The 24,321-nt window shown below is 41.7% G+C and overlaps 1 protein-coding gene across 1 annotated transcript in view; it reads right to left on the bottom strand.

Annotated features, from left to right (window-relative positions):
- Nucleotides 1–1,503: 1,503 nt before the first annotated feature.
- Nucleotides 1,504–24,321, bottom strand: part of PTPN9 (protein tyrosine phosphatase non-receptor type 9) — a 106,712-nt gene continuing 83,894 nt past the window's right edge. The window contains exons 8-13 of the mRNA XM_016210569.2: nt 17,636–17,729; nt 14,307–14,373; nt 6,926–7,004; nt 5,455–5,605; nt 4,849–5,056; nt 1,504–3,848 (exon numbers count right to left, since the gene is read on the bottom strand). Of these exons, the coding sequence (XP_016066055.1) occupies nt 3,634–3,848; nt 4,849–5,056; nt 5,455–5,605; nt 6,926–7,004; nt 14,307–14,373; nt 17,636–17,729 (814 nt within the window). The 3' untranslated portion in view covers nt 1,504–3,633. The remainder of the gene's footprint in view (nt 3,849–4,848; nt 5,057–5,454; nt 5,606–6,925; nt 7,005–14,306; nt 14,374–17,635; nt 17,730–24,321) is intronic.

Here is a 24,321-nt window from a genome sequence, read left to right as displayed (position 1 = left end):
GCCAAAGGAAGTTCCTGCTGCCACCGGCTCCCTCTTCTCTCCCAGCTACAGGGCTGTGTCTGAGGGCTGTCTGAGCTCTTCTCCCCTCTTATCTCCCAATTTATTTCCAGTTTCCCACCTTGAGATGTTTCAATGTGCAGGTTTCTCAGGCGTGCCTCTGTGTGCCTCTTTGTTGAATTACAGTTGGTTCATTTGTTGAAATTTCAGGGGGAGAGGCCAAGGGTATCTTTTATGCTGCCACTGCTCTGATGTCTCCTGTACACTTTTTCATCTTGTGTTCTCAATTGTACAATCCAGCAGTTGATTGTGGGTTCTCTTGCTTTGTTCACCAAATCCCTTGTGAAAGGTTTAACTTCCTGAACAGATTCAGGGCTGCTTCTCTGTCTTACTCTTTCTTTACCTCCTTTAATATCTAAAACAGATAGGCTCACACTGAGTATTGATTATCTTCCCAATGGTAAAATGCTACAAGTAAACCATGGCAATGAGGCTGTTGAGCCCTTTCTTTCAGATTTGTAAGACATCAATTTGCTGTCCTTCCTCAGAGTCAGGAACATGGACAAAGACAGTGCTTCCAATACCTGGTTCATTCTGTCAGTCACTTAATCATGTACTGGGCAGGATCCAGCAATCTGCATCTTTATGGAGCTCTAAAAGTGATAACCTCACCAACCCTCAGACATGCAAGGGGGAGCTCATGTGTTACTTCTGAATTTACAAAGCAACGTGCTATAGCCTCTTCAAATAAATGACAGTTCAAGTCTACCTCTTCCAGATCCTTTATCATTTAATCCTGTTTCCTATACACTTCACCAAACCCCTACCCTCTCTGATCTCCCAGATTTCAGGTATCTCTGTTCACCTCTTATGCTTGCTTGCCCCCAAGAGAATAAAAGGGTCATCCAAAAAAGGACTAGCTTAATCATTTTCTCTACAGTTCAGTTCTTAAGTCAGAAACTCAAGAAAAATTTGTTGGCAAATCAGTATATGAATCCCTAGAGGGAATATAGTGTAAAAGTTAACATCAACAGCAGGTACTTTGGCGTCAGATGGTCCAGGTTCTTAGTGGCAAATTAATTTTTCTGTGATTCAGTTTTTTTCTTCTGTCAATACTTACCTCAAAAGGTTGTTTTGAGGGTGAATGAAATAGTACCTAGAAAGCACTTTAAACAGTTTAAAAACACCCCAATATTTTCACACTCCACGCCAGAACTGTCCCAGCTGGGCAGACTGTCAACGGGAGTAGCTATATGGCCTCGGGAGTGGTCCTACATGGATAAAGCCTCTAGTTGCATCCTAAGAGAGAGATGCAAATGACTCAAGATCGTCCCACAAACACCAGTGTACCCATAAAGCATTGAGTGTCTCTGGAAGAAGGACCCCTTTGGTACTCTACAGACTTGAAGACCCTACACAAGGAGGTCCTATTTGGGAGAATTAGTCACCAATTCTGTCACCCTTCTTGTCTACCACATGCAACACGAGCTCAAGATCAATTACCTGGAATTTTAAGAACTGTTTATGCTCTGAAAGAGAACTACAAAAAAATCAAGTAGTTTCAAAAGACAACAATAATCTTTGAGACAGCAATGAAGTGAAGAGACCACAGCCTTTATAAGCAGGCCAACTTTGGCTCTAGTTCTAGAGCAAATCACTGTAATCCTCTGGACCTTACCTTCCTCATCTATATAGAAACAGAATGGAGGGAGAATAATCTCTCATTGGATTGTTGTAAGGTTTGAATGAGGTAATGAGAGGAAAAGCACCAAGCACAGAGATTGGCACCCAATAAGCACTCAACTGGTGCTGGTTCCCTATTTCTGCCCAGAGCTAAGGTATTGGCCTACGGGCAAGGTAGATGGCTTTCAGAACTAAAAGTCTGATACCGAGGCCTTGGGTCCCTCCCTGCCTCCCCATCCCTCCCAGACCAGTTTTTAGACCCCCTCCTCACCTTCCCAGCCCCACACTGCTACTAAATTGATGAAGCTATAAGGATTTGATCATGTCAGTATATTTATATGTAAATACAAAACTATCAGTGTAAGATACTGAATATGAACATTTACAATTATTTTCTGAATCTGACTCAGTCCACAGATATTAAATATAAAATGAAAAGACTGTAAAATAGGAACCTATACATTCAAGAGCTTATTACAGTATAAAAGTATTGAGGTCTGATCAGCTGCTAACCTCATCTGTGATGGGGGAAGCTTTAGGAGTTCCTGGGATTTTCTTGGGAATGTAGACTGGGGACTCGATTCCATCCCTGGCACATCAGGCTGGGTAAGCTGGGAGTAGAGAGGGACAGGTTGAGTGACTGGAAGGGAAATAGTAATTGCAGGGAACTGCCTCATCCAGCCAGGAGTTAAGATTTTTACTGACACAGATCTCACCCAGCTTGAGTTCCAGGGTCTGGCAGGCTGCTAGGCAGAAAGAAATAGGCATCTGAGTGGACAGGGCCAAGCTGCATAAGGAAAGGAACCTTTTGACAAAAGAAAAAGGGCCCCTAGCTCATTCTCCCAGGGAAAGATTCTCAAAGTAGTTTCCTTTCTCATACCTGAGCTCCTTCTCTTTCCAAGACACTGAATCAATTGCTTTTGGCTCTGGCTGCTCAGTGGGTTTATCTCTACTCCCAGTCTCCAATCCCCAAGTGATAAGAAGAGGAAAGAAAATCACAGTGGAGTTCTATTACCAAAATCATCAAAACAAATGGAGGAAAATAATTTGGTAAGGGCAATCCATGTTGAATTAAACCAGTGTCACCACAAACCAGTATTTTCGGCTCCAACAGATAGTATCCTGAAGAGAGATAAGCCTTTATGTAAAGATGAAGGCCTGTGGAAGGAACATGAAGAGTAGATGTGCCTGTGTCCTTTTCCACCACTCTGCAGTCTGACAACAGGAAGCATGATCCCCACCCCAGCTAGCCCAGGATAAACAGTAGGGCACAAGAAGCAATGGGTCCTGAACTGCAACATGGGGCCCCAGGAACTTCTACAAAGGAGTAACTCTGTGTATATGTATTTATAGAATACCACCATATTATCACATACAGTATATATTATATACACACATACAGATGGACCCATACACATAAGTGCACATACACACACACACACATACAGAATAACAGAAAAGACTAGAATATATGCTCTAGGTATAAACGTGCTTGGCACTCAGGACGTTCTCTAGAACATATAACTTGGTCAAGCTTTCTGGGAAGGAAGGTGGATGCTCACCAAACCTCCCCATAAAATCCTAGCAAAGGGAAGGAATGGGAAAGAGACCTCCAGAAGGAGAAGGCATTGGGAAAGGGAAGAGAGAGTTTCCTTTCCCACTTACCTTGCTTGGAGCCCCTGGCAAAAATCAACAGCCACAATTTGGTTTTAATAAGGCACAGTTCAATGGCAGGTGCTAGGAATTAAGAACACATTGCTGCTGGCCCTTTCTAATAACATTTTCACCACTTCTATCTAGCCAAAGGAAAAGGCTGCCTTCCGTGCACCAGGAGACACAAGAAAGAGGTTGGTCCATGGCTTCAGTGTAACTGATGGCAACCTATAGGCTCAGCGGTGTCCAGGGTAGTTTAAGGAAGAAGGCTGGCTAGCAGGTGGGAGGCTCATGGGACAGTTACTGACTCTCCATGGCCAGGAGGTTGTGGCTGGATGGCACCATGCCCTCCCTTTCTGCAAACTCCAGGATTGCCTTGTAGCAAAAGTAGTATTGCTCAGGGGTCTGGATGCTGAAGGCCCTCTGGGTCCTCATGCGGGACACCGTCTGGAACACATTAAGAGTACCAAGCTCCTCCAATTGTGCCAGGCAGATGTCCAGTGAGCAGAAGGTACCTGAAGGAAGAAAGGAAGTGGTCATACCTGGTCTACCTTTTCTCTCCCCCTCCCTCTTCCAAATAACCCAGGCAGGACTGGATAACTGAATTTATTATTATTATTTTTAAATATATCTTTATTGATTTCAGAGAGAGGAAAGGAGAGGGATAGAGAGATAGAAATATCAATGATGAGAGAGTCATTGATGGGCTGCCTCCTGCATGCCCCCAATCAGGGATCGAGCCTACAACCCGGGCATGTGCCCTGACTGGGAATCAAACCCCGATCACCTGGATCCTAGGTCAACCCTCAACCGCTGAGCCACGCCCAGCCGGGCAGGATGACTGAATTTAAGGCAAGGGGCCTCAGGCCTGAAAGGAGTCGAGGAGGGGGGCACTGTGAGTGTTGGAGGCCAGAGAAATGAGAAGGCCTCTTGTCTCTCAGCACATATATGGAGATAGCAGGAAAAATAGATAGGAAAGTGACAATCCCAAATAAAACAACAGCATTCCTACACCTGGGCCCTAATTTTCAGAGTCTACACTTTTTCCACAAAAGCCTACCACAAACCTATTCTTCCTGACCTTCTCCCAAAGGGATCTCTGATGAGAAATGCTAGCAGTCCCTGCAATGCCCATCCCCTTAAGGCTAAGTTGCTAACTGGATCCAGAATGGAGACACAAACAAGGTGGGGACCTCCCCAGGGAGAGAGATGGGAAGGAAGCAATAGCCCAGCTGAGCTCTCTGGGACACCCAGGTGACAGTGATAGAGTCAGATGATAATCATGCCAATGGAATTTATAAAGCATCAGCCCCCAGAGAACTTGGTTTGTGAAGTGTATATTCTGGACATACACTTAGCACTAGGGATACCAAAAGGACATTAAAGAAGAATTTTTCATGGCAATTCACCATCAATGGACAAATTCTCTCAATCTGGCAATGAAGAGTTTGGTTATTCCTCCCCGACCTTTACTGCCTCCAGAGACTCTGACAGCTGCTTCAGGTGCATTATTACCTGTCCTGCCAATGCCTGCACTGCAGTGGACCACAATGGGTGGCTCAGGGCACTGCCCTTTGGAGTGTGCTCCCATGCTGCTGACAGCAAGCCTCTGCTGGCTCCTGACTGCTCTCAAGAAGTCAATGAGGGAAGCTGCTGAAGAGGGGACACCATAATCAGGCCAGCTCAGGAACTGAAAGTGAGTCACCTGGCGTTTCTGTCGCTCCTTGAATAGAAAAAGAAGAAAAAGTTAGTGAGGTCACTTCTGCTTGCCCTGACTGACTTCAGCTTTTCTAATTCTTGATGCCCTGGGATCCCTACCACCCTCAACTTTCTCCACAACTATTCCTCTACAAACGCAAAGGGAAGGTTTAATGTCTGGAAAGGGCAGAGTTCGTATTTATAGGATCCAGACTTCTTCTAAGTTTTATTCCTAAGTAATGCCACTGTTGTCTTGAGATAATATGATTATATTAGCTCTGAACTGAATATCCTCATCCTATTTCCAGAAAAATGAAGTAACTTATGCCCCTGAAATCCTGCCTGTTCCCTTTGGATATTTTCTTTACAGTAATGGTTCTCCCTTAGCTTCAAAAAAGTGAGAAAACAGAAACCTGGATTTACCTCTGTGTTATGAATTTCTAGCGTTGTTTTCTTATAATGGTTCATGTTCTCCACGCCTAGATTGGTCACTGCGAGGAAGCCAAATCGGATCCGAGAGTCTTTTTCTAAAGGCCAGTACTGGCCACACTTCCTCCTGCCGCCCTCCTCAAAGCTGAAGACACACAGAGCAAGGTAAGCCTTCTGCCCTTCCTCTCCACAGCACTAACCATGCCCACCCTAGGACCTGCTCTACCCCTAGGCAGCAGTATCATTTATTGCACTGCTTTTAACTTATACCCTTGCTTTTTGGCAGTAAAGGAAGAAAATCTTCATTCTAAACAGATGAAACAGCAAAAATTTCTGCATATACTCTTTTAGCAGACTTTTATTGAGCACTTACTATATCATTTGGCCCCTTTCCTCTGGGTACTCCTCACATATCTGAGATAAATACTGGGTGGACAAAGAAAGACAGTAGAGAAAGTGTAGTAGGCCGGATTGACCTCTCTGCCTTGTATCTCAGTCACTGTTCATTTTCTTCCCCAATGAGGGCCCATGGGTGATAGAAGGGTAGGAAAGGCACAGCTCCTGAGATGCCAGCCCGAGGTTTGTATAAAGGCCTGAAGTCCACCTCACTATACTTCAGTGGCTCCAAGGTACTCCAAGGTGGTACTTCGTCCACAACCTCCTCTCCAAATCAAAGGTGGTTGTAACCAGTGACATGAGAAAGGGAAATGAGCTAACACTCTCATTAATTCTTTTCTCCTCATCTGAAATAGGTTATAATTATCATAATGATAGCGGTAATACTAATGAAATAGTAAGTCCTGAAGGTTTGGCAGATATGTACACCAAACTTTCAAAAATATTCTTTTCAAGAGCTTCCTGCCTAACTGAGCAGAAAATGATAAAAGTAGCAAGGAAAGGGAGAACAAAGGGAAACTGGTAATTCAGAAGCCAGTATGGAGATTAAAAGTGAACTGTCCCATGTTTCCTAATACTTCCTTTAGTGGATAAGGCCAGGACCTCAGAATAGGCTCTAACTGGCACAGGGTCACCAGAGCCATGGATTAAAGCTTTGAGAAGTTAGATCTATCAATCACCATACCCTGGCTGTGTTAACTTTTTTTATTTTTAAATATATCTTTATTGATTTCAGAGAGAGGAAAGGAGAGGGAGAGAGAGAGAAACATCAACGATGAGAGAGTCATTGATCGAGCCCGTAACTGGGCATGTGCCCTGACCAAAATCAAACCCCGATCACCTGGATCCCAGGTCGAAGCTCAACTGCTGAGCCATGCCTAGCCGGACTGGCTGTGTTAACTTTAGGGCGGTTTAAAAAAAAAAAAAAAAAAGCTGTAACATCTTAAACCGTTAGCCATGGCTTTGGTAATCCTCATTGTGTCTAAGAGCTAAATTCCTCGTTTCAATCACCCATGCTTGGGAAGAGGGTAGGGGGAGAGAGCAGTGGGAAGAAAAGGGATGAACTCACCGAGTGGTCATGACAATCACCAAGACTTTTTGCTCCCATACCATGAGCCAGAAATCACGATAGGTATTCTCCAAAGGACCTGGAATGAAAGGAGGAGACAAGGTACATGACTCTGAAGCACTTCTTTTCCTTCTTGAGCTCTTCTGTTTTTCTCCCAACTACTAACTCCAAAGCACAGATACTGGCTCCCTGCTCTTCTAGCTATATCCCTGCTCTTCAGAGTGGCCCCCTGGACCACCAGCACAAGCACAGTATGGGAGTGTTAGAAATCACATCCTCAGGTTAACAAGGTCTCCAGGTGAAACTGTAGGTAGGTTACAGTCTGAGAAGCACTGTTACAGACCCTCTCAGGGACTTATTACCAGGGCTTCAGCTCTCATATCCAGACTGAAAGTGTCAACTGAGCACAAGTCTCTAGCTGTTTTCATCTCATCTACACCTTACAATCAATAACCAGTTGCTGACTGAATTGTTCCCCTTCTGTGTCCCATCATCTCCTCAGACCCTACATATTTGCAATTCAGCTTCCTTCTTCAAAACTAGCTTTCTCTCTCCACTTTCTCATCTCTGTTCACAGTACTGGCATTCTTCGATCACTCAGTCTTAATGGGTCTCAGTCGACTCTAACCCATTTTCTCTTTAAAAAAAAATTTTTTTTAATTGATTTGAGAGAGAGAGAGAGAAAGAGAGAGGGAGGGAGAGGAAGGGAGAAAGAGAGAGAGAGAACAAAAAACACACATTGATTTGTTGTTCCACTTATTTATGCATTCATTGGTTGATTCTTGTATGTGCCCTGACTGGGGTTCAAACCTGCAACCTTAGCATATCGGATGAAACTTTAACCAACTGAGCTACCCAGCCAGGGCCTTTACCCACTTTCTTTATCTACCAAGTCCTTGAGATTCTTTGCCTTTGAATTGCTTTTGGTTTTTGTCCTTTTGCCCCCATCCTGTCTCCCTGCTCAATTTCACTGCTATGAGAACCAACCATATCATCTTTTGTCTGAGTTACCATACTCCCACCTTGGTTTACTTTTCTGAACAGGACTCTCTCTTCCATTCTATTCTGGATACCCCTGCCAGTTTAATCTTTCTAAAAAAATTGCTTCATCATAATATAGACACATTATGCTCACTTCTGCCTCTATTCCTTTGCTCAAGCTGTCTCTCTCACCTCCAAGGCACTTTCTACCCATTTTCAAGTGCTGCCTCCTCCTTGAAGCTTTCTCTGAACACCACACTCCTTGTAGGGCTTCCTCTCCTCTCAGATCTTGATGGCACAGCTGGATCAAAACAGCTTAACCATTTAATGTATATGGTCTTACATCAGTCATTTTACTTCATGAGAATTAAACACATCTCAACAAACATGGAGCTGAGGGCAAGCGCCATGGTGTCAAGTTCTCCTTCTGTATTACAGCCTGCACAGGGTTGGCACTCAGAAGGAACTTTGAAGATACTTGTGGGCCAACAATTCCCTTTCAATCAAAGAGGCAACAACTTAGGATAGTTCCTTGTACTTTCCCAATGGTTTTTCCTCCTCTGGTTTCAAGGAAGCACCAAGGTTTGATTTGATTCTGGAAGTTTGCTGATTTCACTACCATTTTTGCTAAAGCCTTTTTAACAAGCACCAACATTTTATGACACTAGAATTTCCTCTGTACAGAAGTGGACACTAACAAAAGCATGTAAGTTCTTGAAAACAAACTAAATGTCTAACAAAAGAGGATTAAATTATCATGTACACTCAATTTAAACAATCCATAAGGTTATAAGATCTGTGTTTTTTGCTGTGGAAAGGTATGCACAAGATACCATCAAGTGAAAAAAGAGATAATGTATAGAAAGAGCCCATTTTGTTAGATATTTTGTATGTCTGTACCTATTTATAAGCATAGAGAAAGGTTTAGAAGATGTTGCAAAATGTTAACATTATCACTGGGTCTCAGGGTTATGAGTGATTTTCATCTTCATTTTCTCAATTTTCTGTAACAGATATGCATTACTGTAGTATGCACATCAAGGAGATAATAAGAATACCCTTACCCCATCTCTGACTCCCAGCTTATCCATATTTCACTACCCTGCACCACAGCAGCTCTCAGATACTTTACTTTCCACATTCAAACCGCTGACAACTTGGTATTGCCTATCAAAGCATCTGATAACCCAGATACCACTCAAACTCAAGCAGGGCAGAGAAAGTCACAATTTCTTCAAAGGCATGAGAGAGATTTGGAAGGAAAAGTTGTACTACCCAGATTAGACTATTTAACAGTAGACTTTTCTGAAGAAATAAAGTCACCAGTTCATGCTGACATGGGTAAAACAATCCATTGACTTGGATTGCTAGGACTTTTGAACCAAACAGACATATGTTCAAATCCTAGCTCTACCACTGATTAGCTGTGTAATACAAGGTCACCTAAGCTTTTGGGGCTTCAGTTTCTTCATGGATTAACAAACCTTCCTTGCAAAGTCTCTATGATAATTAGATGGAGATCATGTACCTGATATATAATACATACTTCAATAGAGACAGATATTGTTATTAGAAATGTTATGATGATTAAAAATCAGAATACTATAAATATAGCCAAGAATGGTAGCCAGGCAAATCAAACCAGCCTTCTCAACATCATAGGGCCCCCATCTTCTGGTGCTAACATCTACAGGTGATCAATGTTTGACTCATGAAATCCTGTCCTATATTCATGGAGGAGTTTCTTCTTCTGGACAGGGCCTAAAAGACCCAATCCTTGCATAATTAGCAATGCTAAGCAGTAACCTTGCCTTCTAAACCTGGAGGAAGGAGCATTCTGAGACCCCCTAAAGCCAATCCTTACCCTGTATAAACCCGATCATACCAAGACAATCCTCCTCAACAAAGGCCCTACTCTCTCAGGCATCACATCATATCCTATACCTGCCAAAAATCTTCCCTGATTGTTCTCATTTCTTCTTAGGATCTTGAAAAGACTCCTTTTGGAGGGAGTAGTCCCTCCTACGGGAAAAATATAAACCTGTGACCATAAGACCAATTAACAATGTACCAAAAATCCAAGGGCCCTTTTCCCTTTTGTTCTCCCTCACCTTTTATTTTGAAAAATTTGAAACCTTAGTACATTGTACTCAGACATTCTTTAGTTCAAAAGCTGTCATTTTTAGCTACCATTTTGCAATGTTTGCTTTCCTCTATACAGCAGTCCCCCCTTATCTGGGGGGGGGGGTGGGATATGTTCTAAGACTCCCAGTGGATGCCTGAAACCATACATAGTACCAAACCCTATATATATGTATATATTTTCCCTATACATACATATGATACATAACTTACAAATTAGGCACAGTAAGAGATTAACAATAACAATTTTAATAATATACTGTAACAAAAGTTGTGTAAATATGGTCTCTCTGTCTCAAATACCTTATTGTATTCTACTCATCCTTTTCTTGTGATGATGTGATGATGTGAGATGATACAATGCCTACGTGATAGGATGAAATGAGGTGAATGACTTAGGCACTGTGACATAGCAATAGGCTACTATAAGGGTGACTTAAACACAAGCACTGTGATACTGTGGCAATCAATCTAATAACTGAGATGGCTGCTAAGTGACTAACAGGCAGGTAGCATACTCAAAGTGGATACACTGCACAAAGGGTTGGTTCATGTCCCAGGTGGGAAAGAATGGAACAGCTCGAGATTTCATCATGCTACTCAGAAAATCATGCAATTTAAAACTTATGAAATGTTTATTTCTGGAACTTTCCATTTAATATTTTCAGACCACAATTGACCATGGGTAACTGAAACTGCAGAAAGCAGAACCACAGATAAGGGGAGACCTACTGTATACACATATTTTCTTTTTTTACTGAACTATTTAAAAGTTTCAATTATTTGGAAAATATAATAAAGAATAAAGAAAAACAATTTTTAAAAATGTAATTGTAACTCCTAGAAATAAACACTGTTAAGTTTTAGTCAAAAAATTTTAAAAAGTTTCTGCACACTTTCCCTCTCAGGAGCACACCTGCGCCTTTCCCTTCCCCCTCTTCACCCCCCTATGCAAGTTAGTTTCCTTTGCCTTTCTCTTTCCTAAGCACCAATGGCCCTTCTTCTGCCTCTGTAGCTTGTTTCCTTAGCCTATGCAGCCCAGCTGGCTCACTTCTACTACCTCTGTAACTTTTTTTTTTTTTTTAATATATCTTTATTGCTTTCAGAGAGAGGAAAGGAGAGGGGGAGAGAGAGAGAGAGAAACATCAATGATGAGAGAGTCACACTGATTGGCTGCCATCTGCACGCCCCCCGACTAGGGATCGAGCCCGCAACCCGGGCATGTGCCCTGACCGGGAATCAAACCCTGATTGCCTGGATCCTAGGTCGACACTCAACCGCTGAGCCATGCCCGGCTGGGCTGTAACTTTCTAAATAAGCTTTCTCTTATAATTTGAAAAAAACCCCACAAAACTAAGTTTTAGACATTATGACATTTCACTCCTACATACTTGAACACATATTTAGAAGAACAAGGACATTAAATTACAGAACCATACCATTATCATACTTAAGCAATTAAACACTGATACAATATTATCTAATACATAGTCTCCAACTGTCCCAGTAGTTTGTCAACAGTTTTATTCTCCAAACACAGGTTTCAATCATGGATCACACATTATCTTTGGTTATCATGTCTCTTTAGTCTCCTTTAACCTAGAACAGTTCTCTGACTTTTTTTTTTTTTTTAATTCTAACCAGAGGGTATTTTTTCCATTGCTTTTCAGAGAGAGTAGAAGGGAGAGAGAAAGAGAGAAACATCAATGTAAGAGAGAGACACATCAATTGGTTGCCTCCCCACATGGGCCCTGACTGGAGCCAGGGATGGAGCCTGCAACTGAGTTACGTGCCCTTGGCCGGAATCGAACCCTGGACCCTTCAGTCTGTGGGCCAACACTCTAACCACTGAGCAAAACCAGGCAGGGCTGACTTTTTTTTTCTTTTTTTTAACAAAATATCTTTATTGGGAGTGCTTGAACAAGATGGCAGCATTGGTAACCACTGTACCCGCCGCCTCCCACAACCACATCAAAATTACAACTAAAATACAGAACCACCATCACTCAGAACCTCCTGAAATCTGGCTGAACAGAAGCCCTGCAACCAGGGAACTGAACAAGCATCCAGACGGGTAGGAGGAGCGGAGACGCGGGCAGATCGGGGCTGAATCCCGGAGACTCCACCGGAGTCCCAGACCCGATGCCACGGTTTAAACCCGGGAGGGACATCTCGGGGGTGGAGGTTTCCAGAAGAGTGAGATGTCCCAGCCCCACATCGGGCCCCCCAGCCCCACATCAGGCCCCCAGCCCAGGGTTCCAGGGCCGGGAAGAGAAGTCCTCACAACTTCGGGCTGTAAAAACCAGTGGGGACTGTTGCTGAGGAACACAGAGGCTGCGGGAGCCCCAAGCAGCTCCTCTTAAAGGGCCCACACACGGACTCACTCAGATGCGCTCCCTCTGAGCTCCAGCGCCGGGCAGCAGCTTGAAAAGAACCTGGGACATTTGAAGAGGAACTAACCTGCCTGAAATTGGGGGAAAAGGTGGAGGGGTAGCTTTCTCCCAGACAGAAGAGCTGGCAGAGGCCACTGCACCTGTGGAGAGCCCTCCCCCCACACAGCTGGCAGGCAGGCACCATATTTGAATCGCCAGCACCTGACTCACACCTTTGGTCCCACCCAGGTGATTCCCAGACACCTCGCCCATCCCTACTTGTAGGCTCATCCAAGCCATTTCCAGCAGCTTTGCTATTCAAGTGGCCTCTCGAGCCTCATGCTTAGGACTTTCCTAAAATCTCTCAAACAAGCAGCAGAGTGCCCCCTATGGCTTGATAAGTGGCCCCAGGCCTGGCACTAGAGGCAGTCTGCACTGGCTCATAGCTTGGCCTCTCCTGGACACCTCCAAGCCCAGCAGAAGTAGCAGCCAACTACAGTTTGTTGTGTAGCTCATGCTGGGTGGCCCTGGGCAAGGCACTGGCAGAGGCTGACTTTGCACCTCCCAGGAGGCCCGAGACAGCGCACCTGGTGGTCAGACTCGACCACGCTGGATTACAACCCTACCACATCCACGAGTGACACACTCAAGGGGCACACCAAAGCTCCACTGAAGTAAATCCTGCTCCATAGGGGTGTCTCCAGTACAGCAGCTCTTTGGCTATAGTTGCAGCTGGTCCTCATAGCTGATTGGCCTGGAGGTCAATTCTACTATTTTCATATTTCTGGATTCTTTTTTCTTTTTGCTCTTCTGGTTGGGTATTTTTTGTTTCCTCATATTCCAAATTGCTGGTTTGATTATCAGCATCCTCTACTCTACTGTTGATTCCCTGTAAATTATTCTTCATTTCAGCTCATGTAGCCTTCATTTCAAATTGGTACTTTATTATGTTATTGATTTTCTCAGTTATTTCCGTAATAGTCTGCTTTTTTTTTTTTTTTTTGCACTAACTTTGAAGAGTCTAAGCCAGTTTTCTTATTGTATGTCCCAGAGTCTAGATTTGTCTGGGTTGTTTCTTGTGACTAGATTCAGACTTAAAAACTGGCAACATACGACATAGGTTATATGGTAAAGTTCTCACTGTTTCACAACTGGAGGCATATTATATCTGTCCATTATTGGTGCTACTAAGGTTGATTACTTGGTGAAGGAAGTGTCCACCAGATCTTTTGCTCGCAATGTTCTGCAATGGTGAAAGGACCTTAAGCCTATATAGGGGTCTACTATGTCCTCCTGTGTTGTGATTTCTTTCTACCCTCTTAGAAGGCAACCTATTCTCCTTGAGATGGCAGAGGCCAGGTCAGAAGAATTACTGGGCATGCAGCAGCATTTATAAAAACTCCATCTGAAATCCCATTAGAGCTGTCAGAAGACTGCTGAGGTGCTCTGTAATGGTACAGGGATCAGCAAAGCTTCTCAGGACATCAACACCCATTCATAGATTGGACTCAATTTCTGGGAAGTCACATTGCCACTCCTGGCCTTCTACTGGCCATAAAGAGCATTTAATTGGCCAATGAGTCCTTCTGATGTCCCATCCCCTTGGGTTGGCAATACTAAGACACAGTCCAAAAACTTGTACTAGTGTTGTGTGTTGAAATCTCCAATTTATCTCTATGCAGTGAGTTTCCAGGCACATTGATACAGAAACCCTACACTTCTTATCTGCCTTCCTCAATAACCCCCAATCTTCATGAAAGGGCAAGATCTAGTGGCCACAACATCACATCAAGTGCCCATTTCCTTTAAGAATTATGCTATCGTCTGGTGCAAAGAATCACAGGTAGATGACTCAAAACCATCTTGTGAGGGGCGGAGTAACTTACCTTGTGTGCCAATGTAAGCATTCTTCTGCTTATAGCCATCCATGAAACTGGCATTGATGTAATCTGTCTAATGACAAAAAGGAAATATCATTGCAGCTGTGTGGAATACAGTATTTAGGTGGGAAAATGATATACTAGTAGGTAAATAAAACCCAGGGTATGGATATTTTCTTGTCAGGGAAAAAAAGAGAGAGAAGCAAAAAGGCTAATTCAATTCAAAATGGCACTTCCACAAATGTTGCTGGAACAACTGTATATCCACATGCAGAAAAAGAAAAAAATCAAGCTGAACCCTTCCTTACACCATACACAAAAGCTAACTCAAAATGGATCACAGACCTAATATAAGAGCTAAAACTATAAAACTAGAAGAATATATAGGATTAAATCTTTTTGACATTGGGTTAGGCATGGCCTTCTTAGATATGACACCGAAAGCAGAAGCAACAGAAGAAAAAAAACATAAATTCAACTGCATTAAAATTGAAAACTTTGACGCTTCAAATGATACCACTAAGAAAGTGAAAAAACAACCCACAGGATGCATATATTTGATAAGAGACCTGTACCTAGAATATAAAAGAACTCTCACAACTCAATAGTAAAAAGACAACTCAATTTTATTTTAATTTTTTTATACTGATTTTAGAGAGGGAGGGGGGTGGAGAGATATAGACAGAAAGAGAGAGAAACATCGATGCAAGAGACACATTGATCGGTAGCCTCCTGCATGTGCCCCAACTGGGGATCAAACCCAAAACCCAGGCATGTGTCCTGACTGGGAATTGAACCCTCGCCCTTCCAATGCACGGACGACGATCCAACCAACCGAGCCACACCACCAGGGTAAAGACCCAATTTTAAAATGGCCAAAAAAACTATTTCTCCTAGGAAGATGTACAAGTTAAAACTACGGTGAGCCCAGCCGGGCGTCGCTCAGCAATTGAGCATGAACCTATGATCCAGGAGATTGCAGTTCAATTCCTGGTCAGGTGCTGGATCAATTCAGGAGCCAAAGAGAACACTCCTGCTAAATCATCTGCCTGAAAAGACCAAGGGTACATGCCTGGGTTGCATGATCGATCCCCAGTGTGGGGCGTGCAGGAGGCGGCCGATCAATGACTTTCTCATCATTGATGTTTCTGTCTCTCTCTTCCTCTCCCTTCCTCTCGCTCTGAAATCAATAAAAATATATTTTAATAAATAAATAAAACCACAGTGAGATACCATTTCACACCCATTAGGATGGATATAGGTAAGAGATAGATAACAAATGTTGGTAAAGATATGGAAAAATTGAAAACCTCATTCATTGCTAGTGTAAATGTAAAATGTTTTAGTCACTTTGGAAAAGAGTCTGGTAGTTCCTCAAAATGTTAAACACAGTTAATACATGACCCAGCAATCCTACTTAGGAAAATGAAGTTTCTTTTTCATGTGATAAAAAAGTTGATTGTAGTGTTGGCTGCACAACTCTGCGAATACATTTAAAAAAACGACAAACAAAGATTGAATTATACACTTTAAATGAGTAATGTGTATGGTATTTCAATTATGTATCAATAAAGCTGTTATTTACCAAAAAAGGGGGGAACTTGCAGAACTACAGCTCAGAAACAAATGGGAGGCAAGCCAAGCAAACTGAGCAAGACATCCCATCAATACTGCCACACATAAAAGGCAAAGTGTGACTGAAAAAGGAAGAAAGCTATACCTCATATCTAGGACCATCAATAGCATGGGCTACACACCCAGGCTTCCATTACTACCTGAATATCCAATAGAAACTATGAATAATAGCTTTATAATCCCAGGAGCAAATCTGGTGAACAATTCACCTGAATCCTCCATTTACTATGGAAATAAAGCCTCTGCCAATGTTTATGTAATGAGAGGGATTATAGCTCAAGTGATGATCTTCAGATTAATTATAGGACAACTAGAAGTCGCCTGGTACACTGGGATTCACCCATTCCTTCGCAAATAATTTAATGAATGTCTGGTGTGTACCAAGCACTGTTCTAAGTATTGGAGACAGAGCACTCAAGACAGATAAATACAGGTATCTCTGACTCCAGAGCCCCAACTTAAGCCATTACACTCCGCTTGTTCATAGCCTATACTATGACAATTTCAAAAATACTGATGAATTTGCCCTCAGTTAGCCAGGCTCTTAATTAATGCTCCTGCAAGAAAACCCTTTGTAAGGGTCCTAGAAAGGAATTCAATTTATGTGCTTGAAACATTAGAGTCAAAAGAGAATGAAACTTAGGGTCAGGATCCATGCACTATATACAAGGCAATGATTTTCCAAAAACTTATACTCTAGAAAGAGGAGAGGGGAGATAATAATTCCATGTATATCATGTTAAAGTTAAGGGTATTATTTAAATTCCTTTACTTTGAACCTCAATCAATGCTGTTTTTTTATATGTATAGAAGTTATCAGACAGAACTGATATAACAGAAGGAAAAAGAAAAAAAGTGATACTTTTTTAGTCACTGACCTCAAAATTCTAAGTGTTTGGATGTTGCTGTAAACAAGTCATATTAAGGACGACTTTAAAAAGGAGTAAGTGAATGATTATACTACAGATGATGCATGAGGTTGAGGATGAATGAAAAGAAAAAACTGTGCTAATGTTATGCTAATAGATTTTTCTGGTTTAGAATAAGCTTTCCGGTGACACCACCATGTACTTAAAAGGAAATAAAAACGACGTACTCTGTAAAACTGTTATATTGACTCAAAAAGTAGATCCAAATGAGGACAAAAACACTGATGTTAAATGTTTGAACAACATTTTCACTAAATATCTTTATTAATATATGTGATTTTTTTTTTTTTTTTTAAATGTTTTTATTGATTCAGAGAGAGGAATTGAGAGAGAGAGAAAGAGAGAGAGAGAGGGAGAGAAACATCGATGACAGAGAAATTTCCATTGGCTGCCTCCTGCACTCCTCCTCTGGGGATAGAGCACCTCGATGTACCCTGACTAGGAACTGGTGACCGTCTGGTACATGGGATGGCGCTCAACTGAGTTACACCAGCCAGGGCAATAAATGAACATTTATCAGGCACCTACAATATACCAGACCTTGTGCTATCAGTATAAAGTATTTCATTTAATTGCCACTTAAAACTACAAGATGGGCATATAAGGACTTGCCTATGGTAACAATAGACTAGTATGTGGCAACATTAAAACTCAAACAGTATGTCTCTAGCTTAGAATCCATGTTCTTTCAACTATGGTATTAGTGAACTTCACTTCGTAAGGCATAAATTTCCTTCAGTGCTCCTGGAAAGATGGAATTTATCTGTCTACCTGAGTGTGGCCACTTCGTTTTATCAGCTTCACTCTTGTTTGGTCCAGGCAGGGTACATCCCCATAGCGGTTCTTCTCTAGGTTTCCTGGTGACCTGAAGAAAATTAAACAAAAAAGTAAAATAAAGAAAAAGAAAAAGTGAGGGCAGTGTTTATGTGTATGTACAAAGCCTGGCAGTCAGAAGGTGGGTGTCAGTTACTGTCCGGGGGGAGGTACATCGAGCTTTTCATTATCTAGTCCACATAATTCCATATTGTGGGGAGCCGGCGGGACTCCCCCCCGGGGAGGGCCCGCCGGGCGAGGTGCTGCCCTGGGAAAAAGACCCGGGAGGCCCGCTTGCCCTAGTGTCATCGAGAGAGAAATCTCTGAGGCATTGACCTGAGTGGTGGGCAGCGGTGCGAGCACTCGCCCTGCTCCCCCCGCTCCCCCTCCTGAAGGGCTTAGCTTAGCGTGATATTAACAATGCTTGTATGAGGAGTAGCTCAGCATGAGGCCAATATTAACAATGCTTGTATGAGAAAGTACCTTGGTCCAGGAACCGTGGCTGGGTCAGAAGTGCAGCATGTCCCAGCTACCAATGATGTATGTACGAGAACAAGGAACAGGGTGAAAAGTAGGAATTGGGACAAGGGTCACTAAGTTTATGTGCTTCCGCATTAAGTGTGCTATAATTACAAGCTGAAAAATAAACTCGGGGCTCAGTCACGTACTGAAGCCCTCCCGATCCCATCCTGTCTCTTGTCTTTCTTTTCCAATCCTCACCCCCTCAATCAGGTTACTGCTCGACTGCCGGCAGGCTCCGGCACCATATCATATAATATTTTTAATAATAAGTATGTGTTACTATGGAAATATTTCCATTCAAAAAAGAGAAACAAAAGTACAGCACCAAAAAAATCTAGCTATAAATGAAATTTTCTACTACTCACTTCCCAAAAGATGTTCAAAATAAATCTCTTAAGTTCCAGTTTAACATGGTAGGTTGATAAAACATGTTTGATGCCACTCCATCCAACAGCCTCATTAAAATAAAAAAAGAAACTAATCGGTACAAACCCAAAAGTGACAGCAGAGACATAAGTGGACAGAGAGAATTGAACCCATTTTGGCAGAGAGAAAAACAGAAGGGTTTTGGTTGACTCGGCCAATTAGAGAAGCTAGGACCCACAGAAATATCTATAGAGAGACACAGTGACTCACCCTTAGAAATCCCACACCCTGGAAGGCAAGGTAAGGCACAGGACTAAAAACAGAGAATAAATAAATAAAAATCTGAATGACAGACAATGAAAATACCCTGCCCCATTCTCCCTGTCCTATCCCGTCTTACACTCATATCCAGGCTGGGACGCTACCAGGCAAGAGAGTGGAGAAAGTGAATAGCCCTACATAAAAGAATTCTGTCAATTGGAATACATCAACACCAAGCTAGCTGATCATTTGAATTTGAAGGTCATTCATACTAACAGTGCTTCCAAGCAGCTTTTAAGGACCCCACTCCTAAGTGAACTAACAGCCAAGGACCTACCGATAATTAAGGAAAGCCCATAACACAAAAGAGACCAATTCTAATACTCCGGGGGTGAAAAAGCACAAAACATTGTTAATATGAGAAAATGAGTCCTAAAAGGGTATAATTAATAAGGAAAAAGGTATGGCATACATAAAATAAGAATGGGACGCTATGAATAAGGAACAAAGAAAAGCTCCTAGAAATTAAAAATTATATCCAAGATAAGAATTTTACTAGAAAAGACAAAAGAGAAAGTAGAGGAAATTTTCCAGAATAGGGAACAAAAAGTCAAAGTGATGTAACAATATGAAAAATTTAAGAAAATAAGAGAATCATTCAAGATAGGACTTGGCAAACTTTGGCCTGGCTACCTATTTTTAGAAATAAAAGTTTTACTGGAACACAGCCTGGCCCATCAGTTTAATACTGTCTGTGGCTACTTTCACACTACAATGGCAGAGCTGCATACTTGCAACAATAACTGTGAAGGCCCACAAGCCTAAAATATTGACCATCTTGCCCTTTAAGAAAAGGTTTGTCAATTTCTGCTCTAGGAAATGCAACCAGACTGACAAGACCATCCTAGAGAGAAAAAATGACATAACACAAGGAAAGAAAGAATAAAGACAAAAAAGTTTTTAAAAAGCCCTAGAATTAAAGAACACAAGCCTTCAAAGTAAAAGAACCTATCGAGTATCTAAGAAAATGAATGAAAGAGAGGATCCATACCAAGGCAAATCATTGTTACATTTTTAAACAGAAAGATAAAGATATCTAAAAATGTCCAAAGAAAAATATTATTTAGCAATAACTGAAAGGAGTAAGAATATCAAACTACTTAGTAGCATTTCTAGTAATCAGAAAGACATTGCATTAAAAATTCTAAGGTAAAATTATTTCCAACTTAGAATTCTATGCTCTATCACAACTTTCAACCCTTTTCATCTCATGACACACACAAAGTAATTACTAAAATTCTATGACACACCAAAAAAGATAGGTATAATTTTGATGCATTCACACCAGATGGCTATTGTTATGTGCTGCTGTCATTTTTTTAATTTGACAATCTAAGAGAAAAGAATAGTCAGTTCCTCTGACTAAAGAGTCAGGTACTGCATGTTTTAAAAATTCTTGTGGCACATGGGTTAAAAATCACTGCTCTAACAAAATAGAATATAAGGAAGAAGAAACTATACATACAGTCACCAGCCCTGGCCAGTGTTGCTCAAATGGTTGTAGTGTCCTGTATACCGAAGTGTCCCGGTTTCAATTCCCAGTCAGGGCACATATCCATGTTAACGGTTCGATCCTCGCTTGGGGCACATACAGGAGTCAATAGATGTTTCTCTCCCATTAATGTTTGTCTCTCTCTCTCTCTCTCTCTCTCCCCGCCCCCCCCTTCTCTAAAATCAATAAAAACATCCTCAGGTGAGAATTAAAAAAACAACAATATACAATCACCATATGACCTAGCAATTATACTCTTAGACAGTTATCTCAGGAAAGAAGAGCCAATAAAGAAAAGTGGGTATGGGGAAAAAGCAAGATGAAAGCAAAGGAGCAAGTCTAGACATCAACCAACCACAGTTTAGACTGGAGTAAAAAAACAAAAAAAATCACACACACAAAAAGTTCTGGAAGTGAAGTCTCCATAGAAAAAAAAATAAAAGCAGCTAATTATTTGATATATTTGACCACTTTTAAAATGAAAGTATAAAATAAATCCAACTAAGCATAGAAAAAAATAAGAATAGGTACACAGAAAAGTAAAAGCAAAAAACTTAGGTCACTAACTCCAGAACAAAAACTGGAATTAGTAAGATTTAATATATTTGATCATTTCATAGAAGCCTACTTAACCCTGCAGTAAAGAGGAAAAAAAATTACAGTCATAATAATATAAACACTGACTTAATAAAAAATGTGAAATAATTATATTGGAAAAACAGTCAAAAGGGAACTGGAGACTGAGTATAAGAGCTAAACGCTTATCTACCACAGAAATTAATAAAAGTTATATAAGGACTTAGAATAGGCTTCTGGTCAAGGTGACGCGTAGGTAAACATGGTACTAGAATCCTCCCACAAACACATCAAAAATACAACTAATCTTCAGAACAACCATAATTCAGAATCACCTGAAATCTAGCTGAATGGAAGTCCTACAACTAGAAAATTAAAGAAGTCACATCAAGGCTGGTAGTAGGGGCAGAGGTGCAGAGGTGTGGAACGAGTTGGTCCCACACCCATGTGTGGCAGTTCTAAATCGGGAGGGATATCTTGGTTGCAGAGGTCCCAGCCCCCGAGAAGCGAGGGTCCCAGCCCCAAACCAGACCCCTGAGCTCAGGGTTCCAGGGCAGGGAAGAGAAGTCTCCATAACTTTAGGCTGTAAAAAAAGTGGGGATTGTGGCTAAGAGACACGGAGGATGCTGGAGGCCCAAGCAGTTATCTACAAGGGCCCAATCACAGACTTACTTGGACTCACTCCCACTGAGCTCCAGTATTAGGACAGCAGCCTGAAAGGAACCAGGGACATACAGGAAGGAACTAAATCGTCTGGCATCAGGGCAAGAGCTGGTGGGGGGTGGAGGACAGCTTTCTCCCAAACAAAAGTGCTGGCAGAAGCCATTGTTCCTTGAGTCCTCCTCACCACAGCACCAACAGGGAAGTGCCATATCTGAGTCTCCATCAACCTGGCTCACATTATTCGCCCCACCCTGGTAACTTCCTGAGATCCCAGATCACCAACTTGCAGGAACATCCAAGCCATTTCCAGTGGTTTTTCCATACAACTGGCCTTTCTTGCCTCATGCTTCAGACTTTCCTAAAATCTCTCAAACAAGCAGCAGCTGGCCTCAGCTTGCTCCATACCTCTCGCTACGTGGCCCCAGGCCCAGCACTAGCCGCAGCCCACCTTGGTTCACACCTTGGCCTCTCCTGGGAGGAGGTTTTGACCTCCAAAACCATGACAAGTAGCAGCCATCGGCAGATCGCTCAATAGTTTGTGCCAGGTGGCACCAGCCAGGGCACAGGCAGTGGCTAACTTTGCACCTCCCAGAAGGCCCCAGAGCCAGTGCGCCTGGTGAACAGCTTCAGACCATGTCATATTACAACCCTATCACCTCCATGAGCAACACTCTCAAGGGGCAGACTCAGTAAGCACCAAAGCCCCACTGAAGCAAGTTCTGCTCCACAGCATCAACACCTGCATAGCAGCTCCTCTGCTGTAGTTGCAACTGGTCCTCAGAGCCAATTGCCCTGGGGAATCAATCCTTCCCAGTGACACCAATAGCAACCAAAGCTCAACTACAATAGGACAGTGCACACAGCCCACACAAGGGAGTACCTAGAAGGCCCAGCTCAGGTGACTGGGGAGGTTGAGCCACTGGACCTTACAGGACACCTACTACACAAAGCCACTCTACAAATACCAGGAGACATAGCAGCTCTACCTAATACACAGAAACAAACACCTGGGAGCAGCCAAAATGTGGAGGCAAAGAAACATGTCACAAAGGAAAGAAAAGAAAAAATCTCCAAAAAAAGAACTAAATGAAATGGAAGCAAGCAAACTACCAGATACAGGCCTCAAAACAATGGTTATAAGGATGCTCAAGAAACTTAGCGAGAACTTCAACAACATGAAAAAGACTTAGAAACCATAAAAAAGAACCAATCAGAAATGAAGAACAGGTACTCTAACTGAAATTGAGAAAAATTTACAGGGAGTCAACAGTTGAGTAGCAGGCACAGAAAATCAAATCCGTGATTTAGAATATGAGGAAGCAAAAAACACCCATTCAGAATAGCAAAAAGAAAAAGAAATCCAAAAATATGAAGACAAGTGTAGGAAGCCTCTGGAACAACTTAATGCTTACCCACATTCACAGCATGGGAGTGCCAAGAGAAGAGAGGGAGCAAGAAATTGAAGATCTTTTTGAAAAAATGTCAGAAAACTTCCCTTACCTGATGGAATAAAACAGACAAGTCCAGGAAGCACAGAGAGTCCCAAACAAGAGGAACTCAAAGAGGACACACCAAGACACATCATAATTAAAATGCCAAAGGTTAAAGACAAATAGAGAATCTTAAAAGCAGCAAGAGAAAAGCAATTAGTAACCTACAAGGCAATGCCTGTAAGACTATCAGCTGATTTCTCAACAGAGCTTTTGCAGGCCAGAAGGGAGTGGCAAGAAATATTCAAAGTGATGAAAAGAAAGCACCTACAACCAAGATTACTCTACCCAACAAAGCTATCACTTAGAATTGAAGGTAAGATAAAGAGCTTCACAGATAAGAAAAAGCTAAAGGAGTTTATCACCACCAGACCAGTATTACATGAAATGTTAAAAGGTCTTCTTTAAGAAGAAGAAGAAAAAAGGATAAAAAATATGAAAAATAAATGGCAATAAATATATATATACCAACAACTGAATCTAAAAATCAAAATAAACGAACAAGCAGAACAGAAACAGACTCACAGATACAGAGAATATTTTGATGGTTGGGGGAATGGGTGAAAAAGGTGAAGGGATTAAGAAGTACAAATTGTTAGTAACAGAATAGTCATGGAGGTGTAAACCACAGCACAGGTAATATAGTCAATAATATTCTAATAACTAGGTATGGTGTCAAATGGGTATGAAATTTTTTGGGATGATCACTTACTAAGTTTTATAATATCTAATCACTGGAGAGTACACCTGAAACTAATATATTGTTTGTCAATTGGAATTGAAAAATAAAAAATGATTACAAAAAAAGTTATATAAGTATTTTATTTAGACTTATGAAAGAAATACCAGAAGAAACAGCTACAAGAGTTGAAAATGGATGACTAGGAGAGTGGAACTGAGGTTAAGGAAGGGGACCGCTGTCTTTTGTTTTTGTTTTGTTTTATTGATTTGAGAGAGAGAAATACTGATTTGTTGTTCCACTTACTTATGCATTCATTGGTTGATTCTTGTATGTGTCCTGACAGGAGATCAAACCTGCAACCTTGATGTATCGGGACAATACTATAACCAAATGACGTACCGGCCAGGGCTAAGATGGCTGTTTATTTTGTCACTACTTTTTTTCTTTGGTAGTATTTAGTTTTGAAAAATATTATTTGTACATATGTTGATTAAAAGCAAAAAATTAATAACAAAGACCACCAATATAAAAT

Source organism: Miniopterus natalensis, chromosome 1, assembly GCF_054644295.1.
Source record: "Miniopterus natalensis isolate mMinNat1 chromosome 1, mMinNat1.hap1, whole genome shotgun sequence".
In the NCBI taxonomy this organism is placed as follows: domain Eukaryota; kingdom Metazoa; phylum Chordata; class Mammalia; order Chiroptera; family Miniopteridae; genus Miniopterus; species Miniopterus natalensis.
Note: the sequence above shows the minus strand (reverse complement) of the source record. Positions and strands in the feature narration are given on the sequence as shown.